This window comes from Cyprinus carpio, chromosome B7, assembly GCF_018340385.1.
Source record: "Cyprinus carpio isolate SPL01 chromosome B7, ASM1834038v1, whole genome shotgun sequence".
Lineage (NCBI taxonomy): Eukaryota > Metazoa > Chordata > Actinopteri > Cypriniformes > Cyprinidae > Cyprinus > Cyprinus carpio.
Window position 1 is genome coordinate 576,577 of NC_056603.1, and position 17,288 is coordinate 593,864.

A 17,288-nucleotide genomic window follows, 5' to 3' on the forward strand; every position below is an offset into this window, starting at 1 on the left:
TGGACCATACATACACATAAACAAAAAGGAGGCCTTTTGCGAGAAAGGAAAGGTTTTAATGATGCTGTAAACACGTTTTATTCCATTATTACAAAAACTGCAGTTGTACTGTACCATAATCCTTAAAAACATTAAATGCAAACAATTTAACATTAAATATCACTATCTAAGCTGAGACCTTTCAGTGTACATATCACAATTCCAACATTAAAACCTGCAGAAATAGTGAAAGTGCTCTAAAATGGATGAAAAGTAAAGTTAGCATGCAAAATCAAATGTCTTTAACCATAAATGTACAAAAACTAGCAAATAACCTCAAATCAGTGAGATTATATCAAACCATATCAAATCAATGGTGCAAAAAAGCATATTTAATTTATTATGTTTCTTTTATGATTGCCATGGCGATTAAAAAAGGCTATTGGTTAAAGATCAGAAGGCATATTATTGAATGTGTGGACAGACGTGCATACAGTGTGTGTGTGTGTGTGTGTGTGTGTGTGTGGGTGAAGGGACAAAGAGAGAAGGCTAGAGATAACAATAATTTAGCCTCTCAGAAGATTAGTGAGTATGTGTGAGAGAAAAAGAGAAAAAATAGAAAGAAAGAACTATAAAAAGCCCTGCGAGATGCACCATGATTCATCAATCTTGGGAGGTCAGGGTCCCTTCAGCATACTGGAGGAGCTATTTCATGTCAATATTCAGGAGTCTGTTTGTGAGCCTGACCATGACTGGCTAGGGGAAGTTTGTGTGTGTGTGTGTGTGTGTGTGCGAGCACTGAATACAAAAGAGAAACATTGTGCTTTTTGCTCCTACATCCATCCATAGCTGCAACACAGACACTCGCAATAAAAAACAGCAAGTTTTATCATCCCCAACAGCAGAACCAAAACTTTATGTGAACCAATAAAAGAGCTCCAAATGCATGGTGCAGCGAGAAAGCACACTGAATGCTGATTAACGAAGATGAAGCTGTAAACAAGTGATCACTATTAAGTTCTCATTTTGTCCCTAATGTTTTTTTCACAAAGCCCCCAGCTCTGACCATAAAGCCTAAAGGCCTGTTCACACCAAGTCCAATGTGACTAAATGTCAAGAAATGTTCAAATAATCACAAAAACTGCCTACAGACAATCTCTGATAGTCCCACAACTACTTTCAGTGTAAACACTTACCGTAAACCTACGTTTCTCTGAAGTCCAGACCTATTGTCCAACGTCATGAGTTGTTTTGTTAAATGTGTTTGTACATTTTTATTGTGGCTTGTACTATTCTAAATAAAATATTCACAAACCAAATATATTAACAAACAAAACAAATAACAATTAGTCTGATGCCAATTTTCTGTTATTCTCTGAAATGCAAATGCTTAAAAAGCCTTCAAAAATTGCAGATCATCATAGTACAATATGTTTTTTTCATCTGATCTTGGATTTGATTTTGGCATGCAAAATGCATTTTGTTTAATTTTATTAATTTTTTGGGGGGAATAGACCTTAATGCTTCACCAAAGCACTTTTTAAGCCCCAACCATTTTTCTAAGCACAACTATAACCACAGCTCCAGCCTCCAACATGGCAACATGTTGATTTGAAATCTGATTTTCTTTCAGCCGGATCCTGTGTGTTTTGGATATTTGCTTATAACAGCCTCCCCAAAACTACACCTTCTCTAGGCCGTGCTTCTCCACGGAGGATTTCCAGAAATCCCAGCTTTGTCAAAAATTCCATCCGTAATCCATCTGTAGGCTGGACCTCGCAAAATACACCCTGTGAACCTGAGGAAGAAAGAGAAATGAAATACTCAAGGCTAATAACGATGATAATATCAGCCAGTGTGGAAATATGCTTAAAATCAGCGTTAGTTCACCGTTAGCTTTGAGGGCCGTTAGCAGGGCTGTAAGGAGGCTACGACTGACGCTACAATCCACCAGTTCTGGAAGAGCTTCAAGCCTGAGCTGAGATGGGAAATGATACAGCAGGGAGTCTGGATAGTCCTGTTCTTCATGGAAATACAGCAGCGCCTCCTAGGGGTTTGGAGGAGAAAGTGCAATTTGAGCCATGTCAGGATTAGAAGTTACTATATTGCACCATTTTAAAAGTACTGCATAATAAGTGTGGTTGTGTGTTTAGCTTTAACTCTTACCTTTGTTGCAGTATGTCCACTCGCTCCATGGGGGCGTGAAGGATATTTGTCCCTCATAGCAGGTAGCCAGGAGGCCTGACATCGTTTGGCAAAGGAGTGGACATCCAGAATACCCACAGCGCATCCACATACACCCAGTTCATCCTCCAGAACCAAGCTGTACTCTGGGCACAAGGCCAGAGACGCACCCAGACACCTGAAACACAAACACACACCAGAAAGAGGCTGATATTTCTCATATACCTCATGACTGCAAAACATCAAGGAATTACATTTTAGTAAAATGTAATGTGATTGTTCAGCAGCCATTATTCTAGTCTTCGGTGTCACATTTATTTATTTTTTTGTAACATTATAAATGTTTTTACTGTCACTTCATCTCAGGAATCAGTGACAATGAGAAGATATAGTTTGTGCTCAGATGGAAGCATCTACTGAACAATAAATAAAAGTCAGAACATTTTATATATGGGCGGTGATGTGCTTGAGAGCAATTCTTGCCTGTCCCCAATGAAATCTGGATGGGAGATGACAGCATCCTGGCCCCCTTTACCCCTCTGATGCAACTGACGCACCATTCGGTACAGCTCCACCTAGAGTTGTGGGGAAAAATACAAAGAGAAGAGTCAGAAATGTGTATTGAGATTGAGTCAAATGGTTACCAAGTGTGCTTGAGTCACCTTGTCTTTTTGCTGGAATGGCCGTATATTATAAAGTCGAGAGGTGGGGAACAGAGGGGGAGGGTGACTGAACAACTCACTGCTGGTCCCCACAGGCAGAAGCATCTGATTCACACCAACACCAGAGGCAGACAAAACAAGAGCAAGACAGGAAAAGATCATGGAGACTGTGAAAAACTGCAACAAATCAATCTGCCCCTTTAACCTAATCTAATCTAATATGTAACTGAATCATTAATTATATCATTCTTACCTGCACCTCTCCAGATAGTCCTCCTTTAAACACCCATGGCTCCGCCTCCACGCCATGAAGCTCCGCCCCTGAAGAAGCCCCACACCCTGTGAACAATTCCACACATCAAGAGTATCAATCCACTGCAGGAACCAGTGGGTTTACACAAATCATTTTGTATAACTTAACTGTGAACACATTCAAATGTGTCACATTTCAGGTGGTTACAAGACAGATTTTAATGTGTTAATTTTTTTGATGCACCATATTTTTGATGAACCATATTTGAACATACTACTGTTTGAATACACTACTGTTCAAAAGCTTGGAGTCTGTATTTTTATTTTTATTTTTGAATTGGTCACTAAGGCTGCAGTTATTTGATATAAAATAACATTTTATGCACACCTGCAAAACAGAAGTATTTTTTTAATTTCTTTAAAAAAATCTTAAATTCTTTTAAAAAGTCATTTGAAAGGCAGTGTAAACTAACATGAATCATATTTGAGAGCTGCAGCACAGCACAACATTTCTGAACATTTTTGCATTTCTTTCTTTTCTTCACACAAAGCTAGTATAGACTCCAAAAAACGAAATATGCAGAAATTAATAAGCTACAGTGTATAGGATGTATGTTTGACCCTCACAGTGGAAGCAGTTCTTCCAGGAGCCTAGTGGAGAACCTTCACTCAGTATACGCCCCTCTGTGAAAGGAAATATGCTTGTGAGAAGCTGGGAGATGGTTTCCTCAATTTTATTTATCACATGAGGGGAAAAGGCCTACATGACAAGACAAGATCATCAAGATCAAATCATCCCTACTGTCTCTCTCACCTAGCCAGCAGATGAAAGCCTTGGCCACCAGCAGGGTGTTTCTCAAGTCCCAGATGTAAGGGTAAAGGTCGTAGAGAACAGCCCTATTGATGCTGGTCACAACAGCACCGTGCAGTAAAGCCACATCATCACACGCAGCCAGGAAACGGCCCGCACGGTCCCGCCATTCCTCTACCTGAGAGACCAAAAATGAACAACAAATACCTCAACCAAATACCACTTTCATGATGAATCGTTACTATAATCTCAATATAATCAACTTTATTAAAAACAAAACAAATGACAAGTGAATTAATAGTGAATCACCTTCTGTGGCGAGGCCTTCTTGCCATTGCCATTGACACTGACGCAGTGACAGTTGGCTTTGAGCCATGTGAGGTCCTGCAGCAGATTCTGAGCAGGTGGTCCATGTTCATGAGGCAGGTAGTACAGGCCTACAAGCAACTGGACCTGGGCCTCGCTGAGAGGAACCCTCCCAGAACACAATCCCCTTCTAGAGATCTTTTCATGGCTGAAGCTCCTGGAGACCTGGTTCTCCCCAGCTTTCAGATCCTGGCTCATAAGAGGGTCTGCTGGGATTTCATCGCTAGCGAGAGCCCCTGTGCTCCGGGAAGAGGTTATGGGACGTTTGGGCTGGGCTCCACGTTGATTGTCTGAGCTATCGGAGGACTTTGATTTAACAGAGAGCGTTAAGGGCTTGAGGTCTGTTGGCCTCAGTTGACGTCCTAAAAGAAACAATCAGAAACAAAAAATCAGATTCATGTCAGCACTTACAACAGATTCTTTGTGACAATAATCAGTTAATAATCAATTAAAACTCAAGAAAATTAGCTGAAACTAGCTGAAAGAAAATAAGTTTAAGTACCAAAATTAGAGAAACTAACACTGAAATAAACAAATTAAAGCTCAAAAGAAATAAAAACAACTAATAAATTACAATACAACTAATAAAAGACAACCGCACATACCGTTACTAAAACTTAAACTAAAATGAAAATTTAAATAAAAAATAAAAGCTAGTTACAAATATAACTAATTACTATAAATAGCACTACAAATGTTAATAAAATAATAAAATGTTAATAAAAATGTTTTCAGTCATTATTACATTTTATAAAATAACAAATAAAAATGTAAATATATTTAATGTACATAAATCACTTTTCAAATTTACAAATAAATAAAGTTTCAGGATGCTGTACCAGGCTGCAGTGGAAGGCTGAGCTCCTTCATCCAGTCTTGCAAGGCAGATGACAACGCTCTATCCACACTATAGGCTTCTTCATCACCTACAGAGGTTATACTAGGTCAGCAAGGGGCAGAATATTTGACCTACTGAGTGCTACTGTATGTTTGTTCATTCAGTGTTTGAACATTAATGTATTTACAGTAGCAGATGGTTTTATACAAAACAACTTCCATTCCATTCAAGATATACACATTTTATCAGATTTTGCATGCCCTGGGAATCAATCTCATAATCTTAACATATCTACATCCATACTACAATATTTAAGCCTCTCTATCCTCCATTCTGCGCTCACCTTTCCCCTCCTCCTTTACTTCTTTATACCAGCTTCCCAGGGTATGCAGAGGGATGAAATTGGCTTCAAATTCACAGTTTGGATTTAGCAGCAGACCCCTCAGATGGGCCCTGAGTCCAGGGGGGCGGCCCTTAAAAGGCCCCAGGAAGACACGTCGGGAGTCATAATCATTAGCATGAAGGTTGTCCCAAATGAGGGGTGGCCTTCGAAGCACCGCCTGGACCTCAGCTAGTGATTCAGGACTCAGTTCCCTTGATATCACCTTATTTCCTGTAGAAGAATGATGTGACCAAATATGTGAATGTTAGAAGTGTGGTTTCTGTTACAAACTGACACACTGAGAATGTCTCTCACCGGTCCAGATGACAGAGATGCCAGGGAGAAGATCCTCCCCAACTGTCAGCAGGTAGGGAGACTTTGACACGCTAGGAGTGCACAGAGAACTACAGTACTCTAGAGAGAAAAGAAATAACAGCACAGTACTGTTTGAGGGAAAGAAGGAGAGAACAATGTAAGAAAAAGGCACAGAGAATGACAATGAGGTGTTAAGATGGAAAGAGCGGTGTCAGATCAACCAAAATGTTTATTTCTTCATTGAAACAGATTTGGAGAAGTTTACCACTATAGCAGTACTCAACTTGCTCACCAATGGATTCTCTGCAGTGAATGGGTGCCGTCAGAATGAGAGTCTATACAGCTGCTAAAAGCATCACAATAATCGACAAGTAATCTACCAAACTCCAGTCCGTCAAATAATGTCTTGTAAAGTAAAAGCTGTGTGTTTGTATTAAACAAATCCATCATTAAGCCATTTTTGACTTCAAATCATTGATTTCTCGAGTCTAGTCTGAATCAGGAGAGAAATATGCACAGATAAAGCACTGCTCACAAGCGAAAACAGTACAGAACTGTTCTAAACAAATATGCTGGTGAATTTTGATGTGAGAGGACACAAGGGGATTAGTACAGATTATGGGTATTTTTTTTTGGCCAGAAGCTTTAGTTTTAAGTTAATCAATGTTTTTTTTGTTTTTTTTTTTTAGATATTAATTGATGAACTGGACTCTTGTGGATTATTGTGATGTTTTTATCAGCTGTTTGGTCTCTCATTCTGGATTCATTTGTGAACAAGTGACATAATGCTTAATTTCGCCAAATCTTATGAAGAAACAAACTCTTGTACATGATCTTGCATAGCCTGAGGGTTAATACATCTTAAGCCAATTTTAATTTGTGTTTGAACTATTCCTTTAAGGTAACATTAAGTAAATGTGTAACTTTATTAAACAGATTTTTGTCTTGTAATGAACTAAGCTTGACTTATTTATGTATTAGCTTACCAGTGGGACAGAATAGGAAGACAGGTGGTTCCCCCAGGAAACGGAAGATCTCATTGGCCACGGTAACCTGGGCGTGAGCGAATGAGGAAAAGGCCTCTGTATCTGACTGGCACATGGAGTGATCAATGTCATCAAATAGGAGGGCAAAAGCCTGACAGCCCAGGTCTGACACCTAGTGGAGAAATAGTGGCATTGATGAACTAACACATATTAGTCAAATAGAACTAGAAAATGTGTCTTTGATCACAAGAAAGCGTGATGAAAATGAGAGGGAGATGAAGCGAGTTTGCTTACTTGTCTGAGTTTGCGTTTAAGCAGTGTGAGGTCACAAGAGCTGGAGAAGACGATGTCCTGACCCGGAGAAAGAGCGTATACAAATGTCAAACCCCTCGACTCTGCCTCACACACCAAAGCTTTCAACTGAGCTGGAGACAATGACAGAAAGATGAGAGAGAGAGAGGTTTTCAGGTGTGATACGGCCACAATGGTGCCACAAATACCATACTAGAATCACAATATTTTCTAACAATACTCACGAGTCATTATTTGTAATACTAAATGCAGGCAAAAATGTCTTTTTATATAGTTAATCATCTGAAAAAGGCATTTGGGTATGGTATGAAAGCATAACACACAGCAGCAGCTCACACCAATAACTGAATGGCATATAATGGCAAAATACAATTTAATACCATTATGTTTGTATAATAATATGATTAGGTGCAATTTAGGAATTTTATTCTTAGAAATACATTTTAACAATCTCTGCTAAAACGACCAAGCATTTATATTCTGATTGCTCAGATTATGTTTTCTAGATATGAATATTTTTGGGCCAGTAATAAGAAAAATAATGAAAGCCTTTAGCTATAAAAAAAAAAAAGTTCAGTAAATGAAATTGAAATAGACAGATTAAATAAACACTTTAACCCAGTGCTTCTATATACTGTAATCTGAAATATCTAAATACTGGGTATAAATAAATACACATACCCTCTTCCTCTGCTGAGTAAACCTCCCTCCACAGTAACCTGTGCTTCAAATCATCTTTAGGACCATACAGATATGTGTTCAAACTCCACATCTGCATCCTGAAAGGGACAATAGGAAACAGGTGCATTAAGAGACAAATCATTTCAGAATTTAAAATGGATTTTCAGTCATGTTTTGAGAATATTGTGTAAGAAGAGCACAAGGCACAGCAAGGAGAAAGAGAGAGAGAGAGAGAGAGAGAGAGAGAGAGAGAGAGGGAGGCAGAAAATAGAGACATTCATTGATCTTGCATCATTAATAATATAAGGGGTCGCATTTCCTGCAGGGAATGAGTGTGAGTTTAACAACAGCAAAGGGTCGATTCCTCTGCAGAGGAAAAAAGTGAATGGTCTGCCCCTCTATGAATTTCAGCCTATTTATGAACAAAACAGTTTAACTGCAGTGCGATATTTGAGTGTTGTTCTTAATATAATCAGTTCGGTGGCAAGGGCAATGGCCTCTAAATAAATATCAAATGAATATCATAATTACTGCACATAATGCGCACTATTACCAATACAGAGATTTAACTTGAACTGTTCAAGTCCCATGGGAACTTTTTGTGATGTAAAGGTCACATTAAAACATTAAGAAATCTTGAGAAATTCTTACCATGCTTTTATAATTTACTTTTGCCAATTTAAGAAAAAAAAGGCTTTAAGATTTTATTGCTTCATCCATGCCCCAGAGTATAAAGTTCTTTAATATCAAATCTTAAAAGACAAAAATCTTTAATAAAATATTTAAAATTTTACAATCTACATAATGAGTGAAGTAAATAATTTTGCAATTTTTCCCTTTAAAAAATATCATAAGTATATACTTGGTAACCAACATCCCAATGATATTTGAAATTATGCATGGATGTAGAATCAAGTAGATTTGGCTGAAATTGATTGTAAAAAATATTTTTTAATTCTACTTGAGTGCAAACTGGCACGTGGTGTTTAGCCTACACCTTGGACATTGCTAGTGGACATAAACTAGAATTGAAAGTGTTATAGGACAGTTTACTTTCTAAAAAACTCAACAAAAACAAGTACTCTAGAGTCTAGACTACTGTGATCTGTACAATGGACTGTTCAGAGAAGGGGTTTCTTCCAGATTAACGTCTTTAATCAAGATTTCAGACAGACAAAAACCCGAGTTTACTATAGATGAAATATTACATCTTTGCTACCATAGAGTGAGTGTTTGTGTGTGCGTCTCAGGAGAGAAAAGCGCAGTTACCGCCCTAAATAGATGTAGGCTAGTGTCTTGTCTAAAATAGTTAAAGAAGCTCCCCAAAGGTTAACCTCAAGCAAGCGTGTGCACACTCACACACACATACATACACAAAGCTAATTTTGGGTCTCTCCCTCTCCAACCTATTTATTAAATGCTAATGCACAGACAGAATCTATCATTCCCTCTTTCTCTCCCTCTTCCTCCCCCACTTCCTTTTTCTCCTCCTTCTCTCCCTTCATCTACTGGATCAGCACAAATCGATCTCCTCTCACTCTCGGGCGTGTAAAAGTTCTCATTCCCCTTCTTTTGCCTGCACTATTAATCTTTTCATCCATGGGTTGAGTTTGGGACCAGTGCCTCTTTCACTTGTTGTGTGTGGGTGGGTAGGATACGCCTTCTCTTCTTTCTTCCTGTGCAGAGTGGATTCCCACACACTCTAATTCTGTCATGTCCCAAGCCATTGTACATTAATGTAAATTCTTACTGATTTGGACGGTCACACCCAAGACATCAATCAGAACAGGCTAATAAATATATATAAAAAATCAGTAATATTTCACGTATACATATACCATCTGGGGAAGTCATGACCTAATGGTTAGAGAGTTTGACTCCTAACCCTAAGGTTGTGGGTTCGAGTCTCGGGCCGGCAATACCACGACTGAGGTGCCCTTGAGCAAGGCACCGAACCCCCAACTGCTCCCGGGCGCCACAACATAAATGGGCTGCCCAATGCTCCGGGTGTGTGTGCATGGCGGTGTGTGTGTGTTCACTGCTGTGTGGTGTGCACTTTGGATGGATGTTAAATGCAAAGCACGAATTCTGAGTATGGGTCACCATACTTGGCTGTAGTCACGTCACTTTCACTTTTCTTTATTAAAAAGATGTCTCGGTATGGGAAAGAATATCTCAATCACAAGCTATATATTCTAGATCCTTTTCAGTTTAAAGAAAATCTGCTTTTACCAAACTTATGGGAGGAGAATTATTAGTTGTTTGCTGATCGAATCTTACTAGTTTAACACCAGCTCACTGAGTAAAGCGTGAGCCTTTTCATTAGTGCTGCAGCAGAGAGAGAGAAAAACTGCTTTCCAACTGAATGGGAGCAGGGACTCAATCGAGGACCGCAGACAAATACTTGTTTTAAGTGTTGATGTGTTGGTGTCACCTCCAGGAAGACTTGCTAGGTTAAACAGCTTCAGTTTGGTTGGAAACCCATAATGTCAACCAACTAGACCAGCACTAAATCAGGCTGAAACGCCTCTGGGAAGATGTGGTTTTTTAGCAGGGATGCCTCAAAAGAGATCACCCCAAGATGAACATTTTCTGGATATTTACTCACCATCCATCCAAGATGTAGATGATTGTTGTTTGTTCATTGAAACAGATTTGCAGAAATTCTAAACACTACATCACTTGCTCACAAGTGGCTCCTCTGCAGTGAGTGGGTTCCATGAGAATGAAAGGACAAACAGATGAGAAAAACAACACCCACCTCCATCCAACTCATTAACTCAAAACACACCCTAATGATTTGACAGATGTATACAATTTAGGACTGTAGTTGTTGTAGATTACTTGTGTTTGTGTACCATTTGTGAAGGCTTTTTATCAGCGGATGAACTCTTAATTTTTATGGCAGCCATTCACGTGCTAAATGGGTAAATTTCGCTAAATCTTTTCCAATAAAGAAACAAACTCATTTAGAATGGCTTGAGGGTGAGCACATTTTCAAGCCATTATCAATTTTAGGGTGAATTAAAAATATAGGCAAATAATAAGAATACTTCCTCTCTTTTCTTCAACTTCACCCATGCTCCTGATTCAAAAATGGACGTGTTACTCCTTGCCACTGACGTCACCATGTGCTCAATGTATGAAGGAGTGTGAAACTGGCTCAGTGGAGTCCATGCCTGGCACCAGTGGTCCCAGAGTCATTAGTCCATAAAAGCATTTTGTCCTCTCTGTCGCTACACGTCCTTTCCTTTACACTTCCTGCAACGCACCCGCTGCTCTGTGCTGCCCCCTGTACTGCTATGATACCACCATGTTTTGTGCCCAACATGAAATCCAAATAACTATACCCAATGGTTTACCTTTTACCCTAACTGCAGATATATAACTACATATAATATTTGGGTGTCCCTGAGACATAATGGCTATAAAGTGGCAATTCCCCGTCATCCCATCCGCATCTTTACTCACTGCAATAGCACCTTCCTTTGTTTCCATTGACCCAGGTCTCTCCAATAATATTTAAGGTGTGTTAGAAACCCTAAGGAGTGCAATATACAGATAGATCCACCTTTTGAAACACAATGCAGACACACACGGGGATTTGTTCTCCCTTTACACAAGGCAGCATTTCATCACCCTCACAAAGCTTCAGTATTTCTGTTTCCTCCCTGTCCAACTTCCACCTCCTCTTCACTGCCCCCACTCAAACAAGTCGGATTTGGGCAGACTCTTAGTATGGGCTTGGAGCTTTTCATGCTATACTGGACCATTTATGTAATAGTAATCAGGGCCCATCGCTAGGGGTGTGCACTGGTAAGCAGAGCGCAGTTTTCCCTGTAGACTATCACAGCTTTGTTTTGAGGCACTCTGTAACACAGCAACTGCAAATAATTTTTTAGAGTTGTTTAATTCAAATATTTTACTGTGTTTTTCTGTTAGCAATTTTTTCATGAAGGCCTACCATGGCACTAACTAAAATTCAACTCTGGAAAACTTTCTGGCTGGTAATATTCCACATGTTGGTCAGGTAGGTCTCGTATTCCTCTAATTGGGTAGTTTTCTCTTGGCCAGAATAAAGCGTGCAATTGAAGAAAACGAGTTTTTGAAGCAAGCACAGACTTTTCTTGCTGCCAGCCCATTCTCAAAACTGTTTTATTGGGTGCCTTGTGCAGAAAACATTTTAGAATAAGTAAGTAAAACATTTGGATCCACAGCATCGGTGTAATTTCAATGAAAGTAATATATAATTTTATATCATACTATAGATCCAATATTTTATTAAATTTATAGCAGTAAAACACAAGTTTAATCTGTTACAATACCCCCATCCCCATTTACAATACGCATCCTCCCCCCCCATAAACTCAAACTAAAACTTGTACTTGGAGAGCTGATTAAATTAACATTCACCAGGACACATCCAATCTTAACTTCCAAAAACTTTATAGAATTTGGCCACTGACCAGTGTTTTGGGACCGCACCATCATTACACTGTTCTAGCATTCCTAGGATTAGATTTTGTGCGCATTAGGTGTAGACAAAGCGTTTGTTTTATTAATTTTTTATTCATGCTGGCTGCCATTCTGATGGGAAAACCAAACCACGCATATATTCCTGCTTGCTTTTGCTGTGTCAGTAATTAATGAATATAGCATGAACCTGTTTACTGGTGTGTGACCCACTAAAAAATCAATAACTTTTATAGTAATACATTTTATCTAGAAAGAATGTTGTCTGGAATGTATGGCTCCTGGCCATCAGGATGACAATATATGTAAACCTCCATTGTAATATGTTTACTTACAGCAGTCCTGGCTTTACTAACGTGGTTTATTCCAAGTTCACGACAAAGTTCCAGTTTTATTTGATGTTTTCACAATTATCAATAGGGGGCTTGCGCGTGTTAGGTATGGGGGTGGGTCGTGTGTGCTTGTCTGGATAACGTCCGGTGAAAACTGAAACTGTCACAACTGGGGTACGATTTGAATTTGGATGTTTCTACCTTCAAGCCTGTTTGCACTGGTCACATGACACACCCAGCAATCTGTTGCAGCACTTTCACTGCGCATTCACAAGTCAATAGTAGATTTATAGTACTAACTAGAGTATACATTGCTTGATGTGAGTAATGTATGCAATTTAAATTAGTGCAGGTAAAGCTGGATGTACTTAAAGATCTAACGGTAATATAAAGAGCGGGGCGATAAATTTGTTTACACTTTTGCACGTGATATAAATTATGACATAGATTTGTTACTACACATTTCCCCTTTATGTGAGAGTTCTGTAATGTTCTGCACGTAAAGTTAGCTTTATTCTTAGATCACAACACTGTGTCCTCCCCTCTGCGTTTCCCACATATTCCAGCGACAGCCCCTGATCCTTGTACTATTCATAGGCCAGTGTTGGGGTCCGAAAGTTTGCAAAGCTGTAGAACAGAAGTGGGTCAGTAAAGAAAAAGCCACTGGAATCCAGCAGGGTGACATTTTTCCCACGGGAGAGAAAAGAGACAAATCACCCACCTATCCAATAATGTTGACACTGGAGCTAACAACCAAGATTAAAGCCAATTAGGAGAATATGCCCACCCGGCCTGTGTGTTGCACAGGGGACGGAAATGTGTTTGGAATTGAGAGTGTGTGTGGTGTGCGTTGTTTGTCCTTAGGGTTTCCTCCTGGCCCAGCTCTTCCTCCTATCACACTCCAGTATTTAATGGAAATAAATACCGCAGGAGGCTCCACGGCGCCTTAATAGAATGATTTGATTCCCTACTATTCCATAAATTAGACAATGGGTTATTTTTAAGGCTAAGTAATAGGTTCCTTTAATATCTTTGCGCTTCTGTTTTTTCCCCGTAACTAATTTGGAGTAAAATAACGTTTTGACAATACATTAACCGCACTGAATCACGTTAGACGTGCCATCTTTAACGATTTAAATCTCGTGTATCTCTTTGGTCGTATCTGTGGCTCCCACCCAAGCACCCAGATAAATGATGTTTCGTGAACTTACCCTCACGAACACCGCATAAAAACTCGTGTCTGCCCCTCCATCATCGCTGTGATTGTCTGTCGGGATGCCTCAGGATGCGGATTCTTCAGTCTCTCGCCAGCGCCTTGTCATCCGGCCTGAAGTCTTCAGCCGCGCCTCCTACTTGCCCCTTCCCCGTTCGCAACACAGAGCATGCGGACTGAAGCCGCAAGGGCATGAAGATAGAGAAGATTGCGTTTATTATTGCTGTTATGCGATTGTTTGTTAGTAATCAAACATTGCAAACGTGTCAAACGTGGACGTTTCGTGTCTATGTCAGCTCGGTTCGCTTCTGCCTCCTCCCGTCTGTTCGCAGGCTTTACAACCGCACTCTCTACGCGTGTTGCCAGATCACGCATAGAAAAACAAGCCACCTTGCTCATATTGGTTCGAATTCTAAAAATAAGAAAAAAGAAAACAGGTACTTAATGTGGTCGCGACTTAAATTAATCATAGAAATCACTGAATCGACGGGTTTTTTTTTTAAGTAAAATAGAATTAGTAAGGGTGAATTGAAACTTGCAAAAACAAACATGTTAAAATGAATGAAATTTTTCAATAAGTAATATCGTTGTAGACACAAATAATATAATTAAAATATATTTCACATACCTGACCATCTCAATCAATTCTCCGTCTTTTGTAGAGCGAGGCTTGAACAGTAAATAGTTGTTGATCGCAAAGACATTTTAACTATTTATCAATGGTTTTTATTGGTTTATAAAACCCATTCAACACCAAAAACCATAACTTTAAGGATTAACTAGATGAACAATCGGCAAGTACACCGATATTAGCATCCAACACTCAGAGGATGAAAGGCAGTCTGTTGGTATTCTAAGAGTTGCATTTATGTCCATCGTGCTACTTAAAGGTGCTTGAGGTTATTAACACGCGGCCTCCAAACTACTGATTGCCTGAAACCGGATGTCTATAGAAACACATATTTATCCCAATAATAACGAGTTCAGTAGGGCTCAAATTGCGACACTTTGCATTTAGTCCCATTATTCATATGACGACTTTATTGAAAAAAAAAACATCCATAGTATCTGATCATATTCAGACGCGTGTCAACACTGACTCCAGTAATAGCATTCTCGTGGGGTTTTTTTTCGGGGCGGGGTGGGGGCCATCTGCGGTGGCCGGGGGTGGTGGCGGTGGGGGGGTCACGGGGGGTCAACACACAACCACATTTCAACCACGTCATTTTTGCGTTGGGATTTTCCGGAAATAACATTGAATTAGGGCTTGATTATTGAATCGCGCGTTCGACGTTTTTTGATTTAAAAATAAATTATCACAACAAACTTTTGTACATATATGCTTTGAACTTGGGCTGGCTCCTTTCGGCGAATGTTTATTGAGGGTTCGTCCTTGGTCTTACACACGGTGCAGCCGGGAACTCGTGGTGAGTGGAAAAGAATGAAGAACTAGACCTGACTCGGGGGTATGCCTTGTGGGGGCTCGGTAAACGGTAAATACGGCATTATGAGAGTGTCCGTTTTGTCGTGTCTGGTGGTGCGAGTTAAACAGCTTGTCAGGTGGTTTTCAGGGTAGGGTCACGCGGTGTGCGGGTCCGCACTGTGGAAGACTCTGTCATCAGGGGGGCGAGGGGTCAAAGAGGCAGCAGGGGGTGACGCAGGTGTCGTCGCGGGCTGAGAGTCGGTGATCGGGTGGGTTGAGCGGATGGTGGTGATGATAGACAGATGAGCCTGTTCAGGCAGAGAGTGAGTGACCTGGCGGTGTACACATGCAACTCGGAACATTTTCAGATCACTTTTGAGGGTGTAGAACAGTACATGGGGCAGGTCTAGTTAAATAATCGCTTGGTGCAACCCACAGATATGAGACCCTAACTGAGAACCTGGGTTGGCACACTGAAGAGGAGAGTTGAATCAAAAATTATCCTTTTTTTACTCACAAACAGACAACATAATTCCTTAGCTGAAGACCACATTTACTCTGGTTTTAGCTTGTTCTCCATACAAGTTGGTGTTTGATGGAGTTATAGGGAGTTTAGGTCGGGGGTTGAGCAAGGGATAGCCAACCAACTTGACCGGGGGGGTCGAGGCGTGGGCAAAACCATCTAGAACCTCCGGGGCGGGGGGGGCCCTTAACCAGCTAAGGAACCAGCTAGCAATTTTATACTATTAAAAGCCCATTGTATTTAGTTTTGTTTGGACAAATAAACAGAAGTCCAGTACTCAACATTTTTTATAAGTCAGTGTACCCTGGTCATAATGAATTTTGAAATTGTAATGATTAAATCCTAATGCAGTCCAGGCCTCGTAACCGTCTGACATATATGATTGCGGTCCATTTATGTCCGTGTTTTGAAAAGTTTTACACACAATCAACCTCCAGAACTAAAAGAAAATTAATTTCTTCAGCAAAGAGATAGCCTCCGAGCCCGTAGTGAGAGTGTTAATTTCTCACAAAGTTAACACAAGATCAACATAATTGCATTTTATATATATATTATTAATTATATATAATTAATAATAGATATATGATCTTAATATATATATATATATATACATACATACACACACACACACAGGCATGCAAAACCCTCTCACTATATATAACTATATATATCATATTCAAAGATAATATACAGATCATTCTTGTTTCTCTGGTGCTTGTGGTCAGAAAGAGTACATGTCATATAGGGTCTAAAAAGAGCAGAGAAAAACGCAGAATGCAATAGTGACTTTGAGTGATCGGAGCCCATAATGAACTTGAGGAGCTGCAGACACAGAGACATGAACATGCAGGATAAACATGAGGAGCAGACCAATGTAAGACAAGTGTTAATGCTTCTGTACCTTGGAATTGGAAATGAAGGATAAATGATGTGATTAATAGTGTGCTGTACATGACTGAAGGTGCAAATTTGTCATATGCTTTCTTGGTTACAAAATCAGTTCACAAATTGGGTGGCAATCAGTACGACTTTCGTTAAGATGCTATTAAAATATCAGAATGTTTGCACTTGAAAGCAGTGTTGGTCGTGTTTTCAGACGTTGGCAGATGAAGATGCAGCTGATGGAAACTCAGCTTGGCTCTGCTAAAGTATTGAAATTGCAGACACTGAAAGAGGTTAAAGGGTAGCCAGGATCTTTTTCTGTCTTATTTTTTTCTATTGTGTGAATTTGTTATGGGGTTACAGCGAAGTTATTATGCGAAGGGTCGGTATTACTTTTCTAACTAAGGCCATCATTTGATGTGGATAGACATAATGGAAACGAGGGTGACCTATTGGTACATTTATAAAGTTTATTGATGCAGTGTAAACTTTGCCTTTTTATAACTCAGACTCACTTGTAACCATATTTGTGTATTTACATCTATTGAAGTGCATATGCATTTGAATCCATCATTATCAATCGTGTTAATCACACAGTTTCATGAAAAAAAATAGGAGGGGGTTTTTTCATATTTCAAAACATTGCAACTTGACAGAGCCCCTGGCATAACCCT

General features: G+C 39.7%; 1 protein-coding gene across 1 annotated transcript; it reads right to left on the reverse strand.

Moving 5' to 3' along the window:
* Positions 1 to 34: 34 nt before the first annotated feature.
* Positions 35 to 7,899, reverse strand: LOC122137889 (protein O-GlcNAcase-like). The gene is made up of 15 exons (XM_042726892.1): positions 7,769 to 7,899; positions 7,070 to 7,200; positions 6,776 to 6,947; positions 5,790 to 5,888; positions 5,436 to 5,705; positions 5,094 to 5,180; positions 4,198 to 4,616; positions 3,892 to 4,066; positions 3,705 to 3,761; positions 3,079 to 3,164; positions 2,826 to 2,930; positions 2,647 to 2,738; positions 2,146 to 2,341; positions 1,870 to 2,026; positions 35 to 1,777 (listed from the first exon to the last, which is right to left on the reverse strand). The coding sequence occupies exons 1-15, from the start codon at positions 7,893 to 7,895 to the stop codon at positions 1,641 to 1,643; spliced, it is 2,310 nt and encodes a 769-aa protein (XP_042582826.1). The 5' UTR covers positions 7,896 to 7,899; the 3' UTR covers positions 35 to 1,640.
* Positions 7,900 to 17,288: the final 9,389 nt, after the last annotated feature.

Coding starts and splice junctions, on each gene's coding strand:
- LOC122137889 (XM_042726892.1), bottom strand. CDS start 7,895: ATGCACCTGTTTCCTATTGTCCCTTTCAGGATGCAGATGTGGAGTTTG. Junction 3,762..3,891: donor GGCTTTCATCTGCTGGCTAG/GTGAGAGAGACA, acceptor TTCCTTTCACAG/AGGGGCGTATACTGAGTGAA. Junction 1,778..1,869: donor AACGGCCCTCAAAGCTAACG/GTGAACTAACGC, acceptor TTTCTTCCTCAG/GTTCACAGGGTGTATTTTGC.